This window comes from Bombina bombina, chromosome 9 (assembly GCF_027579735.1).
Source record: "Bombina bombina isolate aBomBom1 chromosome 9, aBomBom1.pri, whole genome shotgun sequence".
Taxonomy (NCBI): domain Eukaryota; kingdom Metazoa; phylum Chordata; class Amphibia; order Anura; family Bombinatoridae; genus Bombina; species Bombina bombina.
This window is the reverse complement of record NC_069507.1, coordinates 229,208,009-229,228,705: the sequence shown is the minus strand read 5'-3', so window position 1 is coordinate 229,228,705 and position 20,697 is coordinate 229,208,009. Positions and strand designations below refer to the sequence as shown.

The window sequence follows — 20,697 nt, the reverse complement described above, 5'->3', positions numbered from 1 at the left end:
CTGCCGCTCCGGACACCGCCGCCACCTACATTATAGTTATAAACCCCTAATCTGCTGTCCCCAACATTGCCGACACCTACATTATAGTTATTAACCCCTAATCTACCCCCCCCCAACGTTGCTGCAACTATATTAAATGTATTAACCCCTAATCTGCCGCCGCCAACGTCGCCGCCACTATAATAAAGTTATTAACCCCTAAACCTAAGTCTAACCCTAACCCTAAAACACCCCTAATTTAAATATAATTTAAATACATCTAAATAAAATAACTACAATTAAATAAATTATTCCTATTTAAAACTAAATACTTACCTATAAAATAAACCTTAAGCTAGCTACAATATAACTAATAGTTACATTGTATCTAGTTTAGGATTTATATTTATTTTACAGGCAACTTTGTATTTATTTTAACTAGGTACAATAGTTATTAAATAGTTATTAACTATTTAATAACTACCTAGCTAAAATAATTGCAAAATTACCTGTAAAATAAATCCTAACCTAAGTTACAATTACATCTAAAACTACACTATCATTAAATAAATTACCTAAACTACCTACAATTAATTACAATTAAATTCAATAAACTAAATTACGAAAAAAAAATCCGACTAAATTACAGGAAAAAAAAAGAAATGCAAGAAGCTTAAACTTATTACACCTAATCTAAGCCCCCTAATAAAATAAAAAAGCCCCCAAAATAATAAAATGCCCTACCCTATACTAAATTACAAATAGCCCTTAAAAGGGCCTTTTGTGGGGCATTGCCCCAAAGTAATCAGCTCTTTTATCTGTAAAAAAAGAATACAGTACCACCCCAACATTAAAACCCACCACCCACACACCCCTACTCTAAAACCCACCCAATACCCCCTTAAAAAAACCTAACACTACCCCATTGAAGATCACCCTACCTTGAGCCATCTTCACCCAGCCGGGCACAAGTGGTCATCCGATCTGACCAGAAGTATTCATCCGATGGGGCAGAAGAGGACATCCAGACCAGCAGAAGTCTTCATCCTATCCGGGCAGAAGAGGACATCCGGACCGTGAGAAGGCTTCATCCAAGCGGCATCTTCTATCTTCATCCATCCGACGAGGAGCAACTCCATCTTGAAGACATCCGGCGCGAAGCATCCATCCAGCACGGCGACTAACTACGAATGACGGTTCCTTTAAATGACGTCATTCAAGATGGTGTCCCTTGAATTCCGATTGGCTGATAGGATTCTATCAACCAATCAGAATTAAGGTAGGAAAAATCTGATTGGTTGATTTAATCAGCCAATCGGATTGAAGTTCAATCCGATTGGCTGATTGGATCAGCCAATAGAATTGACCTCGCATTCTATTGGCAGATTAGGGGTTAAAAAAATTATTATAGTGTTTGCGGCGGGGGGGGCTCGGTTTAGGGGTTAATAGGTAGTTTATGGGTGTTAGTGTACTTTGTAGCACTTTAGTTAAGAGCTTTATGTTCCGGCATTAGCCCATAAAACTCTTAACTACTGACTTTTATATGCGGTAGAAGTATTGACAGGATAGGGTCTACTGCTCACTTCTTCCAATACTCATAATATCGGCATTAGGCAAGTCCCATTATAAAGATAGGATACGCAATTGACGTAAGGGATTTCCGGTAGCCTCGAGTCGCGGAAGAAAAGTGAGCAGTACACTTGTACCTGCCAGACTCGTAATACCAGCGGGCGTTAAAAAGCAGCGTTGGGACCTCTCAACGCTGCTTTTTAAGGCTAACACCAAACTCGTGATCTAGCTGATAGTTATTTTAGTGTTGTACTTAATAAGATAAAAACGCTAATACAATTTTGACCAATAAAAGAGAAAAAAAAAATTATATTTTCAAAATTATTAATATTAATTTTGAAATATGAAAATCAATATTTCAATCTTTCAAAAAAAACGATATTTTCAAAAATATCAATATTAATTTAGAAATATGAAAATCAATATTTCAATTTTTTAAAAAAAATTATATTCCCAAAAATATTAATGTTAATTTTGAAATATGAAAATCAATATTTCATTTTTTTTTTAAAAATTATACCTTCAAAATATTAATATTAATTTTGAAATATGAAAATCAATATTTCAATTTTCCAAAAAAAATTATATTTTCAAAATATTAATATTAATTTTGAAATATGAGAAATTAATATTTCATCAATTTTTCAAAATTTATTTTTAATAATATTTCAAGATATTAATATTAACTTTGAAATATTTCATCACAATAAAAAATAATATTAATAATAATTTTTTATTTTTTTTAGATTATTTTTTTTTTTCAATAAGAATTTTTATTTTTTACAAATATATTATATCAATATGATAAATATTAATAATATCTCATGCAATGCCTCCAAATAATATGTCAGTATATGGCCGGGTTATAATACAATATACTTAATTATTATCCTTTAAAATAAACCCCAAATAAAAATGCATATACCAAGACAATAAAATTTATATAAATTCTTTTTTATTAGTTAATATTTATAAACACATTGAAATATATCTGTAGGAACCAGAATATGAGTCAAACTATACAGTGTTTAAACTGTTGCAATACTCCTTTACAAAGCAAACCAAATTGTAACTTTATAACTAGCCTTATTCATTATTGAATTTCATTCAATTAACACAATGAGATTCCAAGATATTAGCTACTAACATTCAAGCAGTACAATCAGCTATGTAGCCATAATTTATTCTAATACAATTCTAATTTAAAGCATCAAAATAGTATCTATTATTTGTTCAAACAACTAATTTGTATGCTCATTTATCTAAGCTGAAATAAATTCTTAGTTATCTACAATTAAGACAGTTCTAAAATATATGTATATATATATATATATATATATATATATATATATATATATGTGTGTGTGCACAGATAAATTTAGCACTGAGGATTAGTTTTAAAATACACAGACTATGAATGTAAGATGAAATACAAACTGTGCTTTTTAATCTATTAACTACAGTAACAATGAATGTTGTTTTAAAATTACCTATATTTAGCAATCTCTTAATACTTTACCCAAAATGACCAAAATCGATAATTCAGTTTCCAATATTTCTCAACAGGTCCAATTTTACCTCAGAATATGAAAATGGAGTATTTTGCATGTAGATAATAAAATAGTAGCTATTTTGCTTATAATAACTGCAGCAGTTATCCATCCAGGGTTTCAGCAAAAAGTTCACCAGCCAAAGTTTAGCAAAAGTTAGACCTTTTTTCTTTCTATGCTTGGGGTTAAATCATGTGATATAACCCCACCCATTTTTGTTCTGTACCATTATTGGTGAATTGGTTTGGGAGGCCCTCGAAACTGAACATCTCATTGGATCCCTAGAAATGCATGGTTGCTTAGGGAAACGCATCTTTAACCGTCAAATCTTTTGGCTGTAAGTCTCGCATCGCAACACCGGGGGCAGCAGACAGACAAACAGTTCATTTTAATTGTTTCTATACAGTAAAACATTTCTTAAAAAATGTTCATATAAAATGCCATAATTTCTTTATATTAATAAGTTACATGTTCAAATACACATGGGTCACACAGTATCATTTTTCTTGATTACTTCAATATCAAACACAGTATGTATGTATTTCACTTATAATGTATAAAATGCATTTAAACCATATTTTCTATGAAACAATTTAAAGGATTATAATATCTTCATCCTGGATTCAATTTCCTTCTTCAGCCATCTGCTCAAACATCACATACATGCTTTGAGATCAGCAAATATATGTGGTTTCACACAATTATATCTACATTGGATTATTATCCCATACAGATTAATATTTCATATCTGCATGTTTCTTTTTTAAGTGTATAAAACACATAGGATATTATTTGAAATGCCAATTAACTGTGTACTTACTAGATGCCTGAAATGAAAGAAATAATTGTTAGAAATGTTAAACATTCATATATCTATTTGCAATATTTATCTAATATGAATGTTATTTGTCTCTGCTTGGCCACTTTCATTGTCTAGAATTTATGGATTCAAACACAGCATGGACACATGGCTGTGTAAGATGTGTACACAGCTCACAGGGGATCATTTAACAGGTAGTTGTTAAAAGCTACAATTCCTTGAAGATGTTTGTATTTTCAAACATTCTCACAGACAGATCAGCTACTCACCTTGGGCAGGAAACCCATATATGGGCATGTACTTTTGAGGCTCCATCATGCTCACATTACTTTGAAATGGTTCACTAATTTTATTTATACAACAGTCTAACTCTTTGTTCTTTCTTTCAGAAATAACTATGCAAGTAATTCCTTTGATAAAGGAGAGAAGGGTTTTTTTAGGACATCCTGTCTGCATTGAGTTTTAAGATGTGTAATCAAATTATATAGGCTTCAAGTCAATTTCTGACATCAGAATTGTAACCTTACAGTATATCTGATAAAAATATGGCTTCATATATAAACACATTCTTTTGTCTTATTTACATATACTGTATATGTTAGTACACACACACATATATATATATATATATATATATATATATATATATATATATATAAATATAATATATATATGTCATTTACCTGTACCCTGACACTACAATATAACTAATAGTTACATTGTAGCTATATTAGGTTTTATTTTTATTTCACAGCTAAGTGTGTATTTATTTTAGCTAGGTAGACTAGTTACTAAATAGTTATTAACTATATACTAGCTACCTAGTTAAAATAAATACAAATTTACCTGTAAAAAACAAACAAACCTGTCTTACACTAACACCTAACCTTACACTACAATTAAATAAATTACATTAATTAAATACAATTAACTAAATTACAAGAAAATACAAACACTAAATTACACAAAATAAAAAAGAAATGATCAAATATTTAAACTAATTACACCTAATCTAATAGCCCTATCAAAATAACCCCCCCCCCCCCCCCCCCAAATAAAACAAACCCTAGCCTAAACTAAACTGCCAATAGGGCCTTTTGCGGGGCATTGCCCCAAAGAAATCAGCTCGTTTACCTGTAAAAAAAATAATACAAACAACCCCCAACAGTAAAACCCACCACCCACACAACCAAACCCCCCAAATAAAATCCTATCTATAAAACCTAAGCTCCTCATTGCCCTGAAAAGGGAATTTGGATGGGCATTGCCCTTAAAAGGGCATTTAGCTCTTTTTCAGCCCAAACCCTAAGCTAAAAATAAAACCCACCCAATAAACCCTTAAAAAAAAACTAATACTAACCCCCGAAGATCCACTTACAGTTTTTGAAGACCGGACATCCATCTTCAACGAAGCCGGGAGAACTCTTCATCCAAGCGGCAAGAAGTCCTCAACGAAGCCGGGAAAAGTCTTCATTCAAGCGGCAAGAAGTGGTCCTCCAGACGGGCAGAAGTCTTCATGCAGACGGCATCTTCTATCTTCATCCTTCCGACGCGGAGCGGCTCCATCTTCAAGACATCCGGCACGGAGTATCCTCTTCTGTCGATGGATCTTCAAGAATGATTTCTCCTAATCTAAAGACCGCTGCTCCGTAAGTCTGTCTGCCTGCTCTGAGCAGGCGGACAGGAATCCCCACAATTCAACCCGATCGAGTATGATCAGGTTTATTGACACCTCCCTGCTGATGTCTGATTGTCCGCAAGTCTGCAGGAGATGGCGTTGCACCAGCAGCTCTTGTGAGCTGCTGGTGCAATGCTAAATACAGTGAGCGTATTGCTCTCCGCATTCAGCGAGGTCTTGCGGACCTGATCCACACTGTCGGATCAGGTCCACAAGACCATTGATAAATACTGTAGTCCTCTATGTCTTCAGGAATACTAATCCATTGAGTGCAAATTTTGCTTGCACTCAAGCGCAACTGCTTGCTTTCTACTTGTAACATGCATGCTAGTTAGTCCAGTTACGGTATTTCTTTTATGCCACTTGTAATCTAACCCAAAGGGGGGTTAAATAAAAATAAATAAATAACTATCACCATTGCGAGGAAGGCAGGACATTATTCTTAGAGCTTTATGTGTTCACAATCCAGTTTCTGTGAAGAATTTTGGACATGTTGAAGACTGCTTTACTAATTCTTTAAATCTTGCATCAGTGAGGTTTTGGAGTGTTTACATTTAAGTAAATATAGGTAAGACAGAATGTACTGTGTCATTGCTGTCATGTTTAATACAAGTGATATTAGAGCTATTGATGTTGTTTGTATATATACTATATATATAATGTTTATAACTTCATATTATCTTTGTACAGGATATCAGTGCTGTAAACTCTTCCACAATCACAGCATCCAATTTTAAACCAAGCAGGAAATCCCGCTTTATTATACATGGGTTTATTGACAAAGGCGAGCAGAACTGGCTTAAAAACATGTGCAGGGTAAGAAACTTTATGTGCACATTACTTATACAGATGAATGTACTGTATGTTACTCAGACGGATGACAATTTGTTGTTCACTTTGTGAGTTATAACTTATCACATTTAACCTTGATTTGACTGTTTATGGATTGCTACATCCTCCAATTGGTTGCTTAATAGGAGATCCCTTTTCATAAGATGTGAACCCATGCTATTGTCTGTTCCTAGGCCATGTTACAAGTGGAAGATGTGAATTGTCTCAGTGTTGATTGGAGTGGAGGATCCCGTACGCGATACACACAGGCAGCTAACAATATCCGAGTTGTTGGGGCAGAAGTGGCCTTTTTTATTAACGCCCTTGAAGTATGTAAACAGGACACACTCTATCAACAGTTGTTCCGTAAACTTCCATTTCCATTTAATGTCCCTCATTCCACACCATTAGCATTTGCCTTGCAAAGTCTTCATGTTCAGATTGGGCATGAATCATGAATGAAAACTTTTGAAAACCCAAAAGTTTTCATTCATGATTCAGACAGAGAATGTCATTTTAAACTTTCCAGTCTATTATTTAATTTGCCTAATTCTCTTGATATCCTTAGCAATGCTGGGCCTACCTAGGTATGCTTTTTAACTGAGAGTTGGCTGCTGATTGGTGGCTGCACATTAATGCCTCTTTTCATTGGTTCACCAGATGTGTTCAGTTAGTTCCCAGCAGTGCATAGCTGCTCCTTCAACAAAGGATATGAAGAGAATAAAGTAAATTTGCTATCAAAAGTAAATTGAAAAGTTGTTTAAAAATCACATGCCCTATCTGAATCATGAATGAAAAATTGTGTTTCACATCCATTTAAGCTTCCTTTTCTATGGCATTCATGTACATTTTGATAAGCAACCATTTGAATTAGATAAGCACCAGAATAATAAGTGCATAATTTGAAAGTGATGACAATGCTTTTAAAATTGAGATTAACTAATGCTGAAAATTCCTAGCCTTCAAAAAAGATACTAGAACATTATGGGCTGAATTATGAGTGAAGTAAAAATACACATACGCCTTTAAAGCTTTGAAACCAAAAATATAATAATCTCTTTACTGTCTTCATATTGAATTCTATTGCATAGAAACAGTTTGGGTATTCTCCAACAAACGTACACCTTATTGGTCACAGTCTGGGAGCACACATTGCTGGGGAGGCTGGAAAAAGGAAGCCTGGAATTGCAAGAATAAGTGGTAAATTCTTCTGGCTCAGAATGTAATGTATATTAGGGCTTGTTCAAGTTAAAAGTCTTTAAAGTATAATTGCTAATGTCATAAGCAACTATAATAATATCCAGACACATTTTACATATTTTAACAGAAATTAATTATTGTATTACATTGCGTCTATGGGGCCTATTTATCATATGTCTGTCCGACATGATCTACTGTCAGCATTTAGTATTTCACAAGCAGTTCTGGTGAACTGCTTGTTCAATGCCGCCCCCTGCAAATTCGCGGCCGCTAGCAGGGGTGTCACTCAACCCGATCGTATCTGATCAGGTTGATTGCTGTCCGCTGCTAAGTGGTGGTGGACCAGTTAAGGAGCAGTGGTCTTAAGACTGCTGCTTCTAAACTGCTGTTTCCGGCGAGTCTGAAGGCTCGCGCAGAAAAAGATGTATTAGGCACCATACGGTGCTTAATAATTCGGACCCTAAATGGGTATTTCATTTGCTACATTACTAATAATATATTAAAAATATGATCAGTTTAACCCCTTGAGTGCTAATGACGGCTCTGAGCCGTTACAGAGTTTCCCACTCTGGTGCTAATGACGGCTCAGAGCCGTCACTAGCACTCTCCCAACTTGAGGGAGATCTGGGGGCTCCCACCCGCTCCTACCCCGGCGATCGGTGCTGCATAATGAAAGGCATCGCCGGGGCTTCCGTTTTGCGTGGTGATGTCACGCGCAATAAACGTGATGACGTCACCGTGCAACTTTATTTAACATTAACAATGTTAAATATAGGAGCAGGGGGCATGCTGCTTAGAAGCCTGTATCTCAGGCATCTAAGCAGCTACAGACCCCCAAGTCCCACCGTTGGAAAGGTAATCGCCTAACCTTTCCAACGGTGTAAGTCTTGGGGATCTGAAATAAACAAAAAAAAAGTAAAAAAAAATATTTTTAAAAATATTAAATAAAAAACCCTTTAAGAAAACCTTAGCACCCAGGTGGGAAAGTGCTTAGCACTCAAAGGGTTAAAGGGATAGGAAAGTCAAAATTAAACTTGCATGATTCAGATAGAGCATGTCATTTTAAGACAGTTTTAAATTAACTTCTATTTTCAAATGTGCTTCTTTCTCTTGATATCCCTTGTTGAAAAATAATATGCACATATTCTACACTAGTGGGAGCTAGCTGCTGATTGGTGCCTGCACACATTTGTCTCTTGTGATTGGCTAACTAGATGTCTCCATCTATCTGCCAGTAATGCAATGTTGTTCCTTCAGCAAAATATAACAAGAGAATGAAACAGATTTGATAATAGACGTAAATTGAAAATTTGTTTAACATTATATGTTCTATCTAAATCATGAAAGCAAATGTTGGGGTTTCCTGTCCATTTAAAACTGCATTTCTTTCCTAGAAAATGCAAATGGCAATGTTGCCTTTGTTATTTATCACTGCCCTCCAAATGTAAGCTTTACACTCATACATGCTCTGGATTGGCTGCATTCATGGTTACAGCCAATTCATTGTTCATTAAGACTAAAATGGTAACACAGGAGGTTTTTTAATGTAAGTATTCCTCTTTAGGAATTACTATTTTTATATTTAACTACTTATGTAGTTCACTAAAATGCCAAAATAAAATAGAGTATTGCATATAGGTATGGATCCGGCACAACCTTATTTTGAGGGAACACCAGCGGAAGTCAGACTTGACCCATCTGATGCCGATTTTGTAGATGTGATACACACAGATGTGTCTCCTACTGTTCCTTTTTTAGGTAAGTGTTTGACTCATTAGTAAATTGCAAAATAAATATTTTACAAACAGTATAGTAAATGTCATCATAAATACCATATTTTAGGTCTTGGAATAAGACAAACAGTTGGCCATCTTGACTTCTACCCGAATGGAGGAGAAAAAATGCCAGGGTGCAAGAGAATGACCTACGTCCAAACTGTAGACATCGATGCAATATGGGAAGGTAAAATAGCCTTTATTTTCTGATGTTTTAATCTCCTTTAGGTTATAAATATTACACATTCTTAAACAAAGTCTACTATTTAACATAGATTTATTATTAAAACTGTTAGTATAAATTTTACACATTATTTAAATGTATTACTTTGTGTTTGTATTTTCAATCTGTTGATTTAGTATAACTATAGGAAAATATACAATTGTTTAAAAATATTTCATTGCATAATATTTGTTAAATAACTAACGCCTAGATAGAGTTTTGTCGGTGCTAACGAGGTTTTTTTTCCCAGCGCACCCTTAAGACAACGCTGGTATTACGAGTTGTCTGAATGGCTGCGTTAGCCTCATAAAAGGGAGCGTTGAGCATAATTTAGCTCCACTTCAACCCTCAATATCAGCGCTGCTTACGGTAGCGGTAAGCTGGAAAAACGTGCTTGTGCACGATTTCCCCATAGGAAACAATGGGGCTGAGCTGGCTGAAAAAAAACCTAACACCTGAAAAAAAGCAGCGGTCAGCTCCTAACGCAGCCCCATTGTTTCCTATGGGGAAACACTCTCTAAGTCTACACCTAACACCCTAACATGAACCCCGAGTCTAAACACCCCTAACCTTACACTTATTAACCCCTAATCTGCCGTCCCCACTATCGCTGACACCTGCATTTTATTATTAACCCCTAATCTGCCGCTCCGGACACCGCCGCAACCTACATTATAGCTATGAACCCCTAATCTGCTGCCCCTAACATCGCCGACACCTATATTATATTTATTAACCCCTAATCTGTCTCCCCCTAATGTTGCCGCCATCTACCTTCACTTATTAACCCCTAATCTGCCGACCGGACCTCGCCGCCACTATAATAAATGTATTAACCCCTAAACCGCCGCACTCCCGCCTCGCAAACACTATAATAAATTGTATTAACCTCTAATCTGCCCTCCCTAACATCGCCGCCACCTACCTACAATTATTAAACCCTAATCTCCCGCCCCCCAACGTCGCCGCTACTATAATAAAGTTATTAACCCCTAAACCTAAGTCTAACCCTAACCCTAACACCCCCTAAGTTAAATATAATTTAAATTAATCTAAATAAATTTACTATAATTAAATAAATTATTCCTATTTAAAACTAAATACTTACCTATAAAATAAACCCTAATATAGCTGCAATATAACTAATAGTTACATTGTAGCTATTTTAGGATTTATATTTATTTTACAGGCAACTTTGTACTTATTTTATTATTATTATTATTATTATACTTTATTTATGAAGCGCCATCATATCCCACAGCGCTGTCCATGGATACAGATCATTTAAATAAAACAATAGTATAAAACTTCTAAGACTAAGAGACAGGACAGAATTTACAAACACATACAGGAGGAATCGAGGGCCCTATTCCCGTGGGAACATACAATCTAGAAGGGTAGGTACAATAGCTATTAAATAGTTAATAACTATTTAATAGCTACCTAGTTAAAATAATTACAAAATTACCTGTAAAATAAATCCTAACCTAAGTTACAAATACAACTAACACTACACTATCATTAAACTAATTAAATAAATTACCTACAATTAGCTAAACTAAAATACAATTAAATAAACTAATCTATAATACAAAAAAACAAACACTAAATTACAGAAAATAAAAAAATTCAAGAAGTTTAAAATAATTACACCTAATCTAAGCACCCTAATAAAATAAAAAAAAAACCCAAAATAATAAAATGCCCTACCCTATTCTAAATTACAAAGTAATCAGCTCTTTTACCAGCCCTTAAAAGGGCTTTTTGCGGGGCATTGCCCCAAAGTAATCAGCTCTTTTACCTGTAAAAAAAAATACAACCCCCCCAACATTAAAACCCACCACCCACATACCCCTACTCTAACCCACCCAAACCCCCCTTAAATAAACCTAACACTAACCCCCTGAAGATCTCCCTACCTTGAGTCGTCTTCACCCAGCCGAGCCGAATTCTTCATCCAAGCGGAGCAAGAAGAGGTCCTCCATCCGGTAGAAGTCTTCATCCAAGCGGGGCAAGAAGAGGTCCTCCATCCGGTAGAAGTCTTCATCCAAGCGGGGCAGAAGAGGTCTTCCATCCGATTGAAGTGTTCATCCAAGCGGCATCTTCTATCTTCATCCATCTGGAGCGGAGCGGCAGCATCCTGAAGACCTCCGACGCGGAACATCCATCCTGGCCGACGACTGAACGACGAATGACAGTTCCTTTAAATGACGTCATCCAAGATGGTGTCCCTCGAATTCCAATTGGCTGATAGGATTCTATCAGCCAATCGGAATTAAGGTAGGAAAATTCTGATTGGCTGATTCAATCAGCCAATCAGATTGAAGTTCAATCCGATTGGCTGATCCAATCAGCCAATTGGATTGACCTCGCATTCTATTGGCTGATCATAACAGCCAATAGAATGCGAGGTCAATCTGATTTGCTGATTGAATCAGCCAATCAGAATTTTCCTACCTTAATTCCGATTGGCTGATAGAATCCTATCAGCCAATCGGAATTCGAGGGACGCAATCTTGGATGACGTCATTTAAAGGAACAGTCATTCGTCGTTCAGTCGTCGGCCAGGATGGATGTTCCGCGTCGGAGGTCTTCAGGATGCTGCCGCTCCGCTCCGGATGGATGAAGATAGAAGATGCCGCTTGGATGAACACTTCAATTGGATGGAAGACCTCTTCTGCCCCGCTTGGATGAAGACTTCTACCGGATGGAGGACCTCTTCTTGCTCCGCTTGGATGAAGAATTCGGCTCGGCTGGGTGAAAATGACTAAAGGTAGGGAGATCTTCAGGGGGTTAGTGTTAGGTTTATTTAAGGGGGGTTTGGGTGGGTTAGAGTAGGGGTATGTGGGTGGTGGGTTTTAATGTTGGGGGGGTTGTATTTTTTTTACAGGTAAAAGAGCTGATTACTTTGGGGCAATGCCCCGCAAAAAGCCCTTTTAAGGGCTGGTAAAAGAGCTGATTACTTTGTAATTTAGAATAGGGTAGGGCATTTTATTATTTTGGGGGGCTTTTTTTATTTTATTAGGGGGCTTAGATTAGGTGTAATTAGTTTAAACTTCTTGTATTTTTTTATTTTCTGTAATTTAGTGTTTTGTTTTTTTTGTATTATAGATTAGTTTATTTAATTGTATTTTAGTTTAGCTAATTGTAGGTAATTTATTTAATTAGTTTAATGATAGTGTAGTGTTAGGTGTATTTGTAACTTAGGTTAGGATTTATTTTACAGGTAATTTTGTAATCATTTAACTAGGTAGCTATTAAATAGTTATTAACTATTTAATAGCTATTGTACCTAGTTAAAATAAATACAAAGTTGCCTGTAAAATAAATATAAATCCTAAAATAGCTACAATGTAACTATTAGTTATATTGTAGCTATATTAGGGTTTATTTTATAGGTAAGTATTTAGTTTTAAATAGGAATAATTTATTTAATTATAGTAAATTTATTTAGTTTTATTTAAATTATATTTAACTTAGGGGGGTGTTAGGGTTAGGGTCAGACTTAGGTTTAGGGGTTAATAACTTTATTATAGTAGCGGCGACGTTGGGGGCGGGAAATTAGGGGTTAATAATTGTAGGTAGGTGGCGGCGATGTTAGGGAGGGCAGATTAGGGGTTAATACAATTTATTATAGTGTTTTCGAGGCGGGAGTGCGGCGGTTTAGGGTTAATACATTTATTATAGTGGCGGCGAGGTCCGGTCAGCAGATTAGGGGTTAATAAGTGTAGGTAGGTGGCGGCGACGTTGGGGGGGGCAGATTAGGGGGTAATAAATATAATATAGGTGTTGGCGATGTTAGGGGCAGCAGATTAGGGGTTCATAGGGATAATGTAGGTGGCGGCGGTGTCCGGAACGGCAGTTTAGGGGTTAAAAAAAATTATTATAGGGTTTGCGATGTGGGGGGGCCTCGGTTTAGGGGTTCATAGGTAGTTTATGGGTGTTAGTGTACTTTATAGCACAGTAGTTAAGAGCTTTATGTTCCCGCGTTAGCCCATAAAACTCTTAACTACAGACTTTTTTTTGCGGTTGGAGTCTTGTCGGTAGAGGCTGTACCGCTCACTTCTTCCAAGACTCGTAATACCAGCGTTAAGCAAATCCCATAGAAAAGATAGGATACGCAAATGATGTAAGGGGATCTGCGGTAGCCTGGAGTCGCGGAAAGAAAGTGAGCGGTAGACCCTTTCCTGCCTGACTCTAAATACCAGCGGGTGTTAAAAAGCAGCATTAGGACCCCTTAACGCTGCTTTTTAACCCTAACGCAGAACTCTAAATCTATGCATAATTTTCCCTGGTTTAGATGGGCTAGATTACAAGTGGAGTTCTAATTTATCTTGCGCCTGTTAAAGGTCAAATTTGCCCACTTACGGGCGCACGATAAATAACAGTAAGACATTACAAGGGGCTGGTTATTGGTACTGCGGCTCGTTCAGACCACTGGCTAATTTTAAGTGTCCCAACTGCCCCACCAAAAAAATGTGTAAAGCTTTTTTAAAAATAAAAAATTGTAGCATCTTTTTAACAAAAAAAACAATTACTACAGTTGGCAGTTTATGGGGGCTAAGGTTGGCATCTGTGGAGTGTTAGAAAAAACGGCACTGAAAAGTGACTTTACATTGTGGTCTATGGGAACTGTGTGTTCCCAGTAAATATATATTTATATGCTTTTATAAATATATATTTATGTGTTAATATGTGTATATACACATATAAACACGTAAATATGTATGTATATAATCATATACATATTTATTTAAATTTGCTGGCCATCGCTGCACGACTTACATCTTACTCTGCGCTAGTTTATATGCTGTGTCTCACGGCATGAGAACGAGGCTCTTAATGGAGCCTATGGAAGCGCACTCTCGTGTGCGAGGTCGCGTTCGCATTGCACCTCACTTGTGCAAGCGATATTTTGCGCTCAACTTGTATTCTGGCCCTATATATTTACTAGTTGGGGAGAAAATCTACTTGCCCAATTTTTCAAATTCAGCTGAAATTTCTTACTCATACAGGACTAGTGGAAATTTACATCCCTGTATATGTATACAGTATATATGTACAGGGAGTGCAGAATTATTAGGCAAGTTGTATTTTTGAGGATTAATTTTATTATTGAACAACAACCATGTTCTCAATGAACCCAAAAAACTCATTAATATCAAAGCTGAATATTTTTGGAAGTAGTTTTTAGTTTGTTTTTAGTTTTAGCTATTTTAGGGGGGTATCTGTGTGTGCAGGTGACTATTACTGTGCATAATTATTAGGCAACTTAACAAAAAACAAATATATACCCATTTCAATTATTTATTTTTACCAGTGAAACCAATATAACATCTCAACATTCACAAATATACATTTCTGACATTCAAAAACAAAACAAAAACAAATCAGTGACCAATATAGCCACCTTTCTTTGCAAGGACACCCAAAAGCCTGCCATCCATGGATTCTGTCAGTGTTTTGATCTGTTCACCATCAACATTGCGTGCAGCAGCAACCACAGCCTCCCAGACACTGTTCAGAGAGGTGTACTGTTTTCCCTCCATGTAAATCTCACATTTGATGATGGACCACAGGTTCTCAATGGGGTTCAGATCAGGTGAACAAGGAGGCCATGTCATTAGATTTTCTTCTTTTATACCCTTTCTTGCCAGCCACGCTGTGGAGTACTTGGACGCGTGTGATGGAGCATTGTCCTGCATGAAAATCATGTTTTTCTTGAAGGATGCAGACTTCTTCCTGTACCACTGCTTGAAGAAGGTGTCTTCCAGAAACTGGCAGTAGGACTGGGAGTTGAGCTTGACTCCATCCTCAACCCGAAAAGGCCCCACAAGCTCATCTTTGATGATACCAGCCCAAACCAGTACTCCACCTCCACCTTGCTGGCGTCTGAGTCGGACTGGAGCTCTCTGCCCTTTACCAATCCAGCAAATGGCCCATCCATCTGGCCCATCAAGACTCACTCTCATTTCATCAGTCCATAAAACCTTAGAAAAATCAGTCTTGAGATATTTCTTGGCCCAGTCTTGACGTTTCAGCTTGTGTCTCTTGTTCAGTGGTGGTCGTCTTTCAGCCTTTCTTACCTTGGCCATGTCTCTGAGTATTGCACACCTTGTGCTTTTGGGCACTCCAGTGATGTTGCAGCTCTAAAATATGGCCAAACTGGTGGCAAGTGGCATCTTGGCAGCTGCACGCTTGACTTTTCTCAGTTCATGGGCAGTTATTTTGCGCCTTGGTTTTTCCACACGCTTCTTGCGACCCTGTTGACTATTTTGAATGAAACGCTTGATTGTTCGATGATCACGCTTCAGAAGCTTTGCAATTTTAAGAGTGCTGCATCCCTCTGCAATATATCTCACTATTTTTGACTTTTCTGAGCCTGTCAAGTCCTTCTTTTGACCCATTTTGCCAAAGGAAAGGAAGTTGCCTAATAATTATGCACACCTGATATAGGGTGTTGATGTCATTAGACCACACCCCTTCTCATTACAGAGATGCACATCACCTAATATGCTTAATTGGTAGTAGGCTTTCGAGCCTATACAGCTTGGAGTAAGACAACATGCATAAAGAGGATGATGTGGTCAAAATACTCATTTGCCTAATAATTCTGCACTCCCTGTATATATATATATATATATATATATATATATATATATATATCAACTGTGTGTACAATCACACTCGCACTAAAGGGGACAACAACCAGAGTGCAGGTAAAGTGAGGTATTTCAAATACAGATGTAAGTGCAGTAAAAAAAGATATTACAATTTGTCTTTTTTCACCTAAATACAGCAAGTGCAGTCACCTGTATTTATATATATATATAACAAAACATTTTCTAATTATTTTACCAGGAGCCCAAGACATTGCTGCGTGCAATCATCTTCGAAGTTACAAGTATTATACTGACAGTATCCTCCATCCTGATGCATACATTGCTTTTGCCAGCCCTTCATACAGTGCCTTTCAGTCTGTAAGTTGGTACCAACCATTAACATTTCCTTTATGTAAAGAGATGCAAATACCATATGATAATAACATAAGATACACAGTGACATAACTTTATACAGTGCTGGCCAAAAACAAAGTAAATGGACATGAAACCCAAAATTTTATATTCATAATTTAGATACAGCATATGATATAAAAGAAAATACTTCTATTATCAAACTTACTTCTTTGTCTTGGTATCTCTTCTTGAGTCTTAGGGGCCGATTTATCAAGCTCCATATGGAGCTTTATGCCCCGCCTGCTCGAATACGATCAGGTTGATTGACACCCCCTGCTAGCGGTGTGAATCTGCACGGGGCGGTATTGCACCAACAGTTCACAAGAACTGCTAGTGCAATGATAAATGCAGAGAGCGTATGCTGTCAGCATTTATCGATGAGCGGCGGACATGATACGCTACTTCGTATCATGCATGCTCGCACATTAATAAATATACCCCTTAGATACTTTCTATGAGAGATTACTAAGGTAGGCACAGGATTGTGTAAATCTAGGGATAGAATTGTATAAGATTGTGGCAATTAAATAGTATCTGACCTTAAGTACACAAAATTGCACTAAGGGCAAACAGGATATAAGTGGCGTCTGAGAAGACTAAGGCCTCTAGTTATCAAGCCGTCAACCGCAAATACGCTGGAATTCCGCAGCGTATTTGTGGCGAGGCTGATTCGCCTTAGTTATCAATCCCTACTGCCCGGCAAAAGTAGAATATAGTGACGTAAGCTTCGATCCGCCGGACTCAGTCCGACACAGATCAATGCTTACGTCACTCCAGATGTTCCGAACGCAAGTTCGGCACAATCTGACTACTTTTAGTAGTTATCAAACTACTACTAGGTATGCTCGCCACTATTCCGGGCCAGCTTACCTGGATTTCAATCCGCCGCCCTGGAGGCGGCGGATACCATAGGAATCAATGGGAGTCTGACCATAGCGAAAGCTCATGTTCGCTGCTGCCCAATATCCCATTGATTCCTATGGGAGATGTCTGCACCTAACACCCTAACATGTACCCCGAGTCTAAACACCCCTAATCTGTCCCCCCCTACACCGCCGCAACTAAATAAATTTATTACCCCCTAAACCGCCGCTCCCGGAGCCCACCACAACTATAATAAATATGTTAACCCCTAAACCACCGCTCCCGGACCCCGCCGCAACTATAATAAATATGTGAACCCCTAAACCGCCGCTCCCGGACCCCGCCACCACCTACATAATACCTATTAACCCCTACCCTGCCCCCCCTATACCGCCGCCACCTATAATAAATGTATTAACCCCTATCCTGCCCCCCTATACTGCTGCCACCTATAATAAATTTATTAACCCCTATCCTGCCCCCCCTACACCGCCGCCACTATAATAAAATTATTAACCCCTAAACATAAGTCTAACACTAACCCTAACACCCCCCTAACTTAAATATTAATTAAATAAATCTAAATAATATTACTCTTATTAACTAAATTAATCCTATTTAAAACTAAATACTTACCTATAAAATAAACCCTAATATAGCTACAATATAACTAATAATTACATTGTAACTATTTTAGGATTTATTTTTATTTTACAGGCAACTTTGTATATATTTTAACTAGGTACAATAGCTATTAAATAGTTAATAACTATTTAACTGCTACCTAGCTAAAAGAAATACAAAATTACCTGTAAAATAAATCCTGTAAGTTACAATTAAACCTAACACTACACTATCATTAAATTAATTAAATAAATTAGCTACCAATAGCTACAATTAAATACAATTAAATAAACTAAATTACAAAAAAAAAAACCACTAAATTACAGAAAATAAAAAAATATTACAAGAATTTTAAACTAATTACACCTAATATAAGCCCCCTAATAAAATAAAAAAAAATAATAATAATAAATGTCCCTACCCTATTCTACATTACAAAGTAATCAGCTCTTTTACCAGCCCTTAAAAGGGCTTTTTGCGAGGCATGCCCCAAAGTAATCAGCTCTTTTGCCTGTAAAAAAAAATACACCCCCCCAACATTAAAACCCACTACCCACATACCCCTACTCTAACCCACCCAAACCCCCCTTAAATAAACCTAACACTACCCCCCTGAAGATCTCCCTGCCTTGAGTTGTCTTCACCCATCCGGGCCAAAGACTTCATCTGATGGGGCAGAAGAGGACATCCAGACCGGCAGAAGTCTTCATCCTATCCGGGCAGAAGAGGACATCTGGACCAGCAGACATCTTCATCCAAGCGGCATCTTCTATCTTCATCCATCCGACGAGGAGCGGCTCCATCTTCAAGACCTCCGGCGCGGAACATCCTTCTTGCACGACGACTACCCAACGAATGGCTGGTCCTTTAAATGACGTCATCCAAGATGGCGTCCCTCGAATTCCGATTGGCTGATAGGATTCTATCAGCCAATCGGAATTAAGGTAGGAAAAATCTGATTGGCTGATGCAATCAGCCAATCAGATTGAAGTTCAATCCGATTGGCTGATCCAATGAGCCAATCGGATTGAACTTCAATCAGATTTTTCCTACCTTGAAGTTGTGAAGACGACTTAAGGTAGGGAGATCTTCAGGGGGGCAGTGTTAGGTTTATTTAAGGGGGGTTTGGGTGGGTTAGAGTAGGGGTATGTGGGTGGTGGGTTTTAATGTGGGGGGGGGTTGTATTTTTTTTACAGGCAAAAGAGCTGATTACTTTGGTACATGCCCTGCAAAAAGCCCTTTTAAGGGCTGGCAAAAGAGCTGATTACTTTGTAATGTAGAATAGGGTAGGGACTTTTATAAAAAAAAAAATATATTTTATTTTATTAGGGGACTTAATTAGTTTAAAATTCTTGTAATATTTTTTTATTTTCTGTAATTTAGTGTTTTTTTTTGTAATTTAGTTTAGTTTATTTAATTGTATTTAATTGTAGGTATTGGTAGCTAATTTATTTAATTAATTTAATGATAGTGTAGTGTTACGTTTAATTGTAACTTACAGGATTTATTTTACAGGTAATTTTGTATTTCTTTTAGCTAGGTAGCTGTTAAATAGTTATTAACTATTTAATAGCTATTGTACCTAGTTAAAATATATACAAAGTTGCCTTTATTTAGATTTATTTAATTAATATTTAAGTTAGGGGGTGTTAGGGTTAGTGTTAGACTTATGTTTAGGGGTTAATAATTTTATTATAGTGGCGGCGGTGTAGGGGGGGGCAGGATAGGGATTAATAAATTTATTATAGGTGGCGGCGGTATAGGGGGGCAGGATAGGGGTTAATAAATTTATTATAGGTGCGGCGGTATAGGGGGGTAGGATAGGGGTTAATAGGTATTATGTAGGTGGCGGCGAGGTCCGGGAGCAGCGGTTTAGGGGTTCACATATTTATTATAGTTGCGGCAGGGTCCGGCAGCAGCGGTTTAGGGGTTAACATATTTATTATAGTTGCGGCGGTGTCTGGGAGTGGCGGTTTAGGGGTTAACATATTTATTATAGTTGCGGCGGGGTCCGGGAGCAGCGGTTTAGGGGTTAACATATTTATTATAGTTGCGGCGGGGTCCGGGAGTGGCGGTTTAGGGGTTAATATATTTATTATAGTTGCGGCTGGGTCTAGGAGCGGCGGTTTAGGGGTTAATAACTTTATTTAGTTGCGGGGGGCTCCGGGGGTTCCGGTATAGGGGGTAGAACAGTATAGTATAGTGTGAGTGCTTAGTGACAGGGGTATCAATAAAGCTGTAAAAAAGCCGAAGAGCAGCGAGATTGATGATTGATAACTATCACAGTCCGCTGCTCATTGCCCCGTACTTGGTGCGCGGCTTTTTGACAGATTTATTTTTAACTTTGGCAAGCGTATTCAGGTCCGCGGCGGCGATGTGAAGCGAGCTTAGGCGAGCGTATTGGGGCCGGCGAAGGCAGGTACGTACGGAGCTTCATAACTGGAGGCCTAAATGTTTAGTTATATGCTGAAAACTGGACAATCAGGGTTTTCAAAGGATACAGAGGTAGAGGGAGCCCCTAAATAATTCTAATTATCCTATTGAACAACACACACTGGATAATAAGAA

General features: G+C 37.3%; 1 protein-coding gene across 1 annotated transcript in view; it reads left to right on the top strand.

Moving 5' to 3' along the window:
* LOC128640510 (pancreatic triacylglycerol lipase-like) overlaps positions 1 to 20,697 on the top strand; it is a 50,739-nt gene that overhangs the window by 11,651 nt on the left and 18,391 nt on the right. Inside the window, exons 3-8 of the mRNA XM_053692986.1 lie at positions 6,287 to 6,412; positions 6,622 to 6,756; positions 7,519 to 7,627; positions 9,266 to 9,385; positions 9,470 to 9,589; positions 16,487 to 16,605. Of these exons, the coding sequence (XP_053548961.1) occupies positions 6,287 to 6,412; positions 6,622 to 6,756; positions 7,519 to 7,627; positions 9,266 to 9,385; positions 9,470 to 9,589; positions 16,487 to 16,605 (729 nt within the window). The remainder of the gene's footprint in view (positions 1 to 6,286; positions 6,413 to 6,621; positions 6,757 to 7,518; positions 7,628 to 9,265; positions 9,386 to 9,469; positions 9,590 to 16,486; positions 16,606 to 20,697) is intronic.